This window comes from Nematolebias whitei, chromosome 5, assembly GCF_014905685.2.
Source record: "Nematolebias whitei isolate Nwh7 chromosome 5, NemWhi1, whole genome shotgun sequence".
Lineage (NCBI taxonomy): Eukaryota > Metazoa > Chordata > Actinopteri > Cyprinodontiformes > Rivulidae > Nematolebias > Nematolebias whitei.
Genome location: NC_056502.1, coordinates 19,832,763 through 19,842,325, shown reverse-complemented (window position 1 = coordinate 19,842,325; position 9,563 = coordinate 19,832,763). Strand labels below are relative to the sequence as shown.

Below are 9,563 nucleotides of genomic sequence, written 5' to 3'. Positions count from 1 at the left end.
ATCCATCCATCCATCCATCCATCCATCTAGAGACAATACAATACAAAACTTAACATGATCTAACAGTAAAACATTAAATCAGCTGATTACCATGTACCTTTGGCTGATCCAGTCTAACAACTTCCTACTTCCTCTTTCACTCACAGAATGACATTAAAGAAGCTTTTGTTGCTACTCTCAAGTTTTAACGTCATGTTCAGCCAGTGATCTGCTCAGAAGGAGCACAGTTCTTTGAAAAACAGAAAAGCAAAGCCCCCTGTTGGGACGTTTGGCCCAGCATTTCCTGCAAAATTAGCTTCACATCCTCCTCAACCTGTCCTGTATCACTTGCCTTCTCTTGTTGTAACAATCTAAATATGTGAGAGAAGATGTTTAAGACCAATGGATGAGACATAAATAAAGCTTTAAATAGGTCTCAGAAATGTTAGGACGCAGTATAAAACGCTGTCATCAGTCTACATGTCAACAAGAGATCAGCTCTAAAAGTTTTCGTTGAAAAATTATCAAATATGTTAGAAGAATCTGGTTTAAGGGAGTTTCTATGCAGTTAAAAACTGAAAAAGTACTTGAATACTCTGTAAAAGTTAAATTTAAATGTTACAATTCACTTTCATCGTCACCTCTACTACAGAGTGGAAAACCACAGTCTACTGTGTCTGCTGAACGCGGTATTCTCCAAATAGCATTGCATCCTCTTTTCTTTGAAGACGAGTCAAACATATTCCACTACATACCCTCAGAGGGTGTGAAACTGTTGTACAGAGTACGAGTGTAAGTTAATGTGAACTTTCCATATCTTTAACTGTGGTGGGCCCTTAGCAGAAATCAGCTGGTCACACCTGCCCTTACTGTCGCTGCGACATCAAGGGGACGGAGTCCGTCCTCATCGAGCCCTACCTGAAGGGCAGCCATCGGTGGGAGGATGAGGACAGCGAAGATGAAGACGAAGACCACGAGGACATTGAGGTGGTGGTAAAGGAAATGGCTGCACTGAGAAAGGTGTGTGTGAATGTATTTATTTCTTTGTGTCAAACGGTCCAGATGAAATGTTTTGTCCAAGAAGATTTTGTTCAAGTTTTTTTATTGCACACAACACCTACAGTTTGTATTTTCAGGAAATCAGAAGTTCTCAATGGACAATATTGAATGTTGCTTTGTATTTTTATTAGACAAGAGTTGGCTGCAAAATGTTCAGTTTTTATCAGTTTGTAGATAAAAATGTGCAAAACCCAGCCTCATTAATTGTTTGACATTGCACAATGAAGATTAACAGTATCTGGCTAATTTGGATTTATTAAAGTGGAGTCACTATCAGTAGCAAGTATTTTACCTGCAGTAGACAACAATCACAGCGATCTCAATTTGGAGAGCTAACGGTTAACTAGTCATTAAAGTGGTTTTCAGCCATTTAAAACAACTCCTACTAAAACATTTCATAGCAGTTAAAACACTTAAACACTATGTTGTGAATATTGGCACTGCAATGGTTTTGCAACCAGTCGACTGGGTACTCTCAACACATTATGTTTTTCTCATGGAAGATGCTACAACAAACTATAAACCCTGTTCTAACATCGACATTATATATACCGGTAACAATTATTATTAATCCATTGAAAAAGTGACATGATCTAAATATCTGAACCGTTTGAGTTATTTATAGGTGGCTATGATACGATTAGCAGTTAGCTTCACTCCATCCTTTTTCCAAGACGGTGTATTTTTGACTTGCCCAGTGCAGATATTTGCCAAACTATCTAATCCAAATGTAAGCATGTTAATATTAATGATGTTAATGTCATCAAAATAACACAACAACAAGGTAGCATCAACAAACATGCTAACATGTTAACCATGTTAGCATCATCACTGCTCTCAGAGGATTAGATAACTTCACCAAGTGAGCAGCTGGCTGTATACTTTAAATTGTATTCACAGGTTTTGCCCATATATAAATTATTCACTCAGTAAATAAATAATTAAACATCTTTTTTCAATAGTTTTCAAGTTCAGACAGCCAAGTGCCCAGCTCTCACATCAAAGCTCCACCACCGCTCCCCAGAAACGTTGCTGCCCCAAACTGCTCATCTCCCTCGAGCCAATCTCAAACATCAGGACCTTCAAATTTCACCCACTCTCGTTCTGTAAGTTCTCTCAAGCAAGACAATGCTCCTGTTTGTCTGGATGATGTGATATCTTCATATCTTATTGACCTGTTTTTTTTTTTTTTATTCTCTCTGCAGGCTAACAGTGACAGAGAAACACATGTGCACAAACCACATAAAAACAAGTGAGATGCCGCTCGTTGCACGGCAGTAAGAAATCAGTTTTTGATCAGATATTAATCTGAGCACGCTCTTTACATTTTTGAGTAATTTCCTGCCCTTTAGTCAAGTGACCTACAATGTGGTCAAATCTGTTCTAGTTTAAGAAAACTGAAATATCTGTAACGTCCATTAACAGTAAAATGATTTAGCACGTTAGTGACTTCGAAAACAACAGGTTTGTATAAATAATAAAAAATGCTGTTAAAGGGACAAAATGAATAAATAAGTCAACCTGCTGCTTAAAAACTATTTTGCTGTCAGAGGTTTAGGTTTTTGTTGAGACATTATGTTTAATTTTATTACATTTTATTTTTACCTGCCCACTTTTATACCTGTTTACTTTATCTTGACTTATTCTCATGTATTTTTCCCTGTCTGGTTAGTATTTATCGTTTGTTTGGTTTGTAGTTTGAGCTCGTCTATCCAACAATTCTGTTGAACATCTTTTTTTATTCTGCTCAATTTAAAGTTTTTTATGTTTTCATACAACTTGTTTTTTTAACATACAGTTTGTAACACTGCTTTTACGTACGCTGTAAATGTTTGCATCATAAAAAGTCCAAAGTAAAGAGTACACTCGAGGTGTGTGGGGAAAAACACAAGCTGCATGTAAGAACAAATAAGAGCTTTTGCAAAAGAAGTTTCACATTTATCGCCAGGTTTAAATCCTATTTTTGGGAAATAAACACTGACTGAAATTAAAAAAATTAAAATATCCATGATATTTAGACACAAAATCACACTTTAAAAAGAAAAATTTAGGCTTATTTTTCTTTGTGTGTGTCCAAATAGACTAGTTTAGTTTGGATTATCTCTATTTGCTGGAAACGCAGTGTTTGCCCCTTTCAGTAGATCAAAGCTTTATTGTCATTGCACCGAAACACAACGAAATTACATTTCAGTACAGCTCGTCCGAGTAAAGCATAAACAGACAGACAATGGGGAGACGGAGGTGTCTGAGGCTGCGGCCTCGTGGGAGGCTCTGCCTTTTTCGTTTAGATAGAAAAAGAGAAACACGAGAGAAGAGGAGGTGTAAAAAAATATCTCACACTGTGTCCTAGATAGGACACAGTGTGAAAGTTGCAAAAAAAAGAAAACTCAGCACAGAAACAGCAACATACTGATGACATCATAATACATATTTGCATGAGGAAGGCTGATGAAGGCGGTGAGTTTGGCCATGGACACTGCCAGATAGTCCTGATCATAGATGGTGCAGTGTCTATCAGCCAGCTCAGCTCTTATACAGGTCCACAGATGTCCTCGGGAAGGGATCAGGTAGGGGAAGGTGGGAGCAGAGCTTCTTGTTCACATAGCATCCAGGAGAGTTTGAGATAGTTGGTCAATTCAAGGCTGACTCGGGGGAGCCAGATTCAGATAACAACAATTATTTTGGGTCAGGCCGACTCTGCTTGATTTCTGTCTGCCTTACAGTTCTACTGGTACGTCTCCATGGCGACGCCAAACAGCCAAATTCTGTGGTCAGCACCGCCGGGCTGAGCTTGTAGCTTCTCCAAGGTCGATTCCTTCCTGCCAGCGAGTTTCAGGAGCCGCAAGTGGCCTGCGATTCTTGGGAATTGCGTCCAGCTTACGGCTCAGCTCACACAGCATCTGAGTCTGAGTGCTCACCGCGTGGCACATTCCTTCACACAAGCCGTCAAGCTTTGTTCCTGCTCATCATCAAGCTGCATACTATTCATGATATTAGATTTTTGTTGCTGTCTCTGAACCCTCTCTCACTGATCACACATAATTCCTTCAATTTGTTTATTAGCTGTTATAAATGCAATAAATACCATGCACAAGGGAACTATGTGGACCTATGATTGACTGGCAAGAGACATCACCAAATCTCACAGCATAAACTAGTTTATCTGATTTGTACTGTTAGTTATTATTCAAAAAGCTGACGTTGTAGGTAACTCATTCAGCTGCTCAATTATAACGTTTTATTTCACTTGTGTTTACATTTCTGTTTGTTCTTCTGTTTTAAACAGCGCTGAATTACTTGGAGAAGCAAATCCATCCTCTTCTCAGACAAATGCTGATTGTAAGTTTTACAATCTTGGTCCCTGAATTTTGCACTGAATGTAACGCCTATCTACATTATAATATATTAATAATTAACTACTTCATTTTTTAAAATACATTTCTAGGCATAAAAACTTTACACCTTTAATAAACAAGTGATAATACCGTTAAAGGTAGAAAACAAAAACTTTTTGAAAGTACAAAAATTCTAATTATCTAAGCTGCTGCTAACACAATTAAAATTTTAATTATTTAAAAATAAATATTCAGCTTTTTACTGATAAAAAAAACAAGGCTTTTACTTCACTAGGTAAATTATTGGGGAAAAATATGGAATAGTAGTGTCACAAAAATCCCAAAATATATAAAAAAAAACCCCACTAAATAATAATAATAATAATAATAATAACAATAAAAACAAGAATTAAAAATAATTGTGAACTTAGAAAAAGATCAAATTAAATAAAGCCTTGACAAACAAAATCTTGAAAAGTGTAAATAAGTACAAACAATAAATCAAAAAGAAGCAAATTAAATATTTATTCTTTTAAATTTGAAATACCCATTGTACCTGTTGCATTAATTTTGTTTCATTATTTTTATAACTTCTTTTTCTTTTCTTATTCTTGTTTTACTTAATAAAAATCCCATTGTTTTGTTTTATTTTTATTCCCAAATGTTTCCTCCGGACTAGTCCAGTTTGAGCTGAATTTTCACCTTATTTGTCTCATATGGACCTGAAATTAATAATTTATCTTTCACCTGAGTTTTACATTAAATGTCTGATCCCATTTGAAGAAAGAAAGAAACACAGATGCAGAATCTGGCCTAATATTAAACCAAAGTGTGTTTAAATTGGTTAAAAATGTTTACTATTTGGTTCTTGATCAAATGGATCCTTATATTCACTACACATGACGTGAAGCAGCATGTCTTCCAAAAAGTGAAAACATTTTAAATGTGCACGTTCTAAACGAAGATCTTGCTCACTTCTGCAAGACACAGACTTCACTTTTTGTAAAAGGTCACGAGGGTTATTTTTACACTCAGACTGTGGCAGAATGGATCTTTTAATAGAACCAGAACAAATGTTCTAATTTAGTTCTTGTTGGTTATAACGTGAGCAGACATTCTGGAATGGAAGTGTTTAATTTTCACCTCAAATGTGGTGAAATATAGTTTTTGACATACAGCTGAGGTGAAATAAGAAATGTCATTAAAAAACAGAGGACATGCAGCACCACTCAGAACCTGATTGGATCAGGTGACAGAAACAAAACAAAGAAATGTAATGTAATTGTAATTAATGTAAAGCAAAATGATTTTTTTTTAAAGATACATGAACATAAAACAGGAAGATTTTAAAGGAAACGGTTGCACTGTTTTTGCGTTAACCTTTTCCATTGTTTGTTTTGTGTAGGTGCAGCAGCGTGGATCGGCCCTTCTGGTCCTTTTTATGAAAGAAGGCACAAAGAAAAAGAGAAAAGTGGAGCAAGGCCAAGAAAAGACAAAACTGGCTTGGGAGAAATGACAAGAACAATGTCATCTTGAGTATTTGTACTCCACCATGTGGAATCTGGGAAATCTTTAACAACAAAACAACAATAATATTGTTTAGATAAGTTTGTTCAGTCGTGAATATATATAGAAGTTCTGGTTGTTGTTTTGTGCCTGACTGTAAATGACCTCGTGTCTGCTGCACAGCTGAAAGTGAAAGGAGTAGGTGGGACTGAGACGAGCCTCCCACTGCGGCTCCCAACTGCTCAGTAATCACACTGCCGTTGTCTGTGCAGCGAGTTCCGCACTAATTCCTAAATATAATCTTGCACACTGTCTTATTTTTAACTAAAGCATTTAATAAACCACATAGAAATGAAGACTGTTTGAAGATTTAATTATGAAGACAAAGAAGGTTAATCACAAGGCAAAATAATATATATTGGTACTGATCAGAAAATGCTACCTCGTCTATCATCCATCCATTCGTTACCCACTTCTTCCTTTTTGGGTCACGGGGCGAGAGGCGGGGGACACCTGGACAGGTCGCAAGTCCATCACAGGGCCACATAGACAAACAAACATTCAGTTTCTCACTCTCACCAAGAGACAATTTAGAGTTTCCAATCAGCCTAACATGCATGTTTTTGGTCTGTGGGAGGAAACTGAAGTACCTTAATAAAACCCACACATGCACTAAGTGAACATGCAAGCTACACCCAGGCCGGGATTCGATACAGCTACCTTCTCACCAAAGGGCAACAGCTCTACTATCTGAGCCATCCGTTTGTCCGCCCGTCTGTTAGTTTTTTCAAATATATTTAACTGATGGCTTGTGTGTTAATGCATGACTCAGTCTTAAATGTAACAAATAAACTCATATCAAAGTTCATGATGAATAATCCAGGTTAAAAAAAATCCAACGAAGTTAAGTCAAGTCCTCTGGATGGTTTCTTTGTGTTGAAATGTTTTGTCCTTCATCCAAAGGACTAAAGGCTGGAGGTGACAGAGCCTTCTCTGTGGCAGCACCCAGACTGTGGATCAGCCTCCCTCTGTCTGTGAAGCTCTCTCTGTCAGTAGATCAGTTTAAGTCCAGACTGAAGACGCATCTATTCTCTCTGGCCTTCAACCTCTAATTAGTGCCTGATGGATTCGAGTTTTGGGGGAAACTGCAGCAAATATGAAATAGTTTGTCTTGGTTTTTCTTAGTACTATTATTTTATTGGTATTTTACTGCAAATTTGATCATACTTTTATTTTTATTTAACTTCATTTTACTTCTTTTAATCATATTTTTTTATTTACGATGTTATAATTCTTGTGAAGCACTTTGGTTAGCTGTGGATGTTTTTAAATGTAAATAAACTTTGAATGGAACTGCTTTCATCAGTCCGAGGAGCCACAACAAACTCAGTCCCACAAGCAGCACACACACTCATCCAAAGGACTCTGATGAAGCCCTTTGAATGAAGGACGAAATGTCTCAACACAAGAAACCGCCCTGAGGACCTGACTTAACTTTGTTGGATTTTCTATCTGGATTATTGAGCATGAACTTTGATGTTCTGAACCACTTTGGCTATGGCTGCCTCAGAGGAGTCAACGGGGGAGAGGGTGAACTCCAGAAACCATCTTATCACCATCAAACTGGTTGGCCCACTTTGTGAGTGTGCTGCTTGTGGGACTGCGTTTGTTGTGGTTCCTCGGACTGATGAAGTCCTTTGGATGAAAGACGAAACGTTTCAACACAAAGAAACTGTCCAGAGGACCTGAATTAACTTTGTTGGAAGGAAACTTGTAACTGACACATTCATGTCGGTGTTTTCAAAATAATGTATTACAAAAGTAAATTTAAATTCTAGCACCTCACAATGTGTAGTGCTCGCTACTTTTTATAGTTTGACCTTATTTTGATAAATGACAAAGATGTGATCTCATATAATGAAAGATGCTATCAATGCCTTTTAGTTACTACCACATCAAATGTTAGGGTGACAGCTGTAAATTAACTGAATTACAGCCAACAAAAATGGTTAAATCATGTCATCTGGACCTGTTTCTTTAAGTGAAGAAACGTTTCATCCCCCATCCAGAGGACTTATTCAGTCTGCGGCCTGTAAAGCAGATCTGTCCCATAGGTAGCCTTCGTTGCTGTGTTCAAGCCAACCTGGTCCAGATGACATGATTTAATCATTTTTGTTGTTATGTACCTGGATGATTGAGGTTACAAAACTTTTTTTTGTTTGTTTTTATTACAGCCAGTTTTTGCTTTGAAGCTTAATTGAATGTGTCAACCAATTTCAACTGGTTTGGCTACATCCAACAATTATTTTCCCAAATGTTAACATTTTAAATCTGTCCAGCTGTTTGAGATATTTTGCTAATGGCCAAAAAAGGCTGACTTCAAATTTTAAACAAAACTCTTGTGCAACGCTGAGAGTGTGTCGAGGATCACTTTCAACCGCTAGCACATCAAATTTTAAGTCAGGACATGTTCAATTGATAGCGGTACGGCCATTTTTTTTAATTTTATTTTTTTGTAGTATTGCTTGTAGCAGCCGTTTTGAAATGGAATGACCATATGGGTTATTGATTTAATAATGAAAATAAAAAAAATATACCTAGAGGTTAATAAATACCCAGAGGTTTTATTTATTATTGTGATACATGTGGTTTCAGAGAAACAATTTATAAGATAATAAGTGTGAAGAAAATAGAACTTGTCTAACCTCATCTAAATTAGATGTTTGCAGAAGGCTGAGGAATAGTAAAAGAAGACTGGTGATGCGAGATAAGAAATTAATGTCAGTGAATTGTGGCAAAAAAAAAGGGGGGGAAATAAATGTTTCTTCAGGAATAAGCTGCCAGAGTTTCTTCGATCCAGTAGAGGAACTCACACACTTTAACGTAGACGCCGGGGTAGTTCGGCTGAGCGCAGCCTCGGCCCCACGACACGAGGCCGTGCACTTCTCCTACGCACACCAGAGGGCTGCCAGAGTCGCCCTGACGAACACAGACTGGGTGAGCCAAACAGACAACAGGTGCAGGAGCTGCAGGTTGAATGATGTCAGACTCACATTGCATGCGTCTCTGCCTCCATCCATGTACCCCGCGCACACCATCCTGCGAGTGATCATGCCTGGATAGGCGTTCTCACAGTCACTGTCCTCCACTATGGGCACGTCCAAACACTGCAGACGGGTGGGCATGTTCACTGTAATGGAGAAGGCAGAGCATGAGCCAAAAGCTCCTTGCTTTTAGTTTGTTTCCTCTAATTCAAATCACCTTCTTCGCTATCCATGGCAGTGTTGCCCCATCCGGACACAGAGCAGGGCAGCCCACCCATCGGGCACCCTGTGGGCAGGGGGATGGGTGCGACTGCCTCGGTCACCTCCACAGGATGGAAGAGCTTGATCAGCATGATGTCATAGTCCAGAGTCTGGTAGTCATAGCTGCACATGAAGAAGTCTGAAATTAACTTTAAAGACTTTTCTGTACTTATTTAATGAATGTATAAAAGTAAAGTAAGTCATCGTTAGTCACTGCAGTAATCCCTCGTTTATCGCGGGGATCTGTCACATGAAGACCCACGATAAGTGAAAACCCACAAAGTAGGAATAGTAATACAAGTAATAATTTATTTTATCATATATATATATATATATATATATATATATATATATATATATATATATATACAATGTATGT

General features: G+C 37.8%; 2 protein-coding genes across 2 annotated transcripts in view; one reads left to right on the top strand and one right to left on the bottom strand.

Moving 5' to 3' along the window:
* cblc (Cbl proto-oncogene C, E3 ubiquitin protein ligase) overlaps positions 1-5,889 on the top strand; it is a 12,629-nt gene extending 6,740 nt beyond the window's left edge. The window contains exons 8-10 of the mRNA XM_037676658.1: positions 823-999; positions 2,001-2,144; positions 5,779-5,889. Coding sequence (XP_037532586.1) covers positions 823-999; positions 2,001-2,144; positions 5,779-5,889 — 432 coding nt within the window. The remainder of the gene's footprint in view (positions 1-822; positions 1,000-2,000; positions 2,145-5,778) is intronic.
* A 2,816-nt stretch (positions 5,890-8,705) lies between these two features.
* Positions 8,706-9,563, bottom strand: part of LOC119409758 (trypsin-like) — a 1,090-nt gene continuing 232 nt past the window's right edge. The window contains exons 2-4 of the mRNA XM_037676657.1: positions 9,141-9,352; positions 8,933-9,069; positions 8,706-8,858 (exon numbers count right to left, since the gene is read on the bottom strand). Of these exons, the coding sequence (XP_037532585.1) occupies positions 8,706-8,858; positions 8,933-9,069; positions 9,141-9,352 (502 nt within the window). The remainder of the gene's footprint in view (positions 8,859-8,932; positions 9,070-9,140; positions 9,353-9,563) is intronic.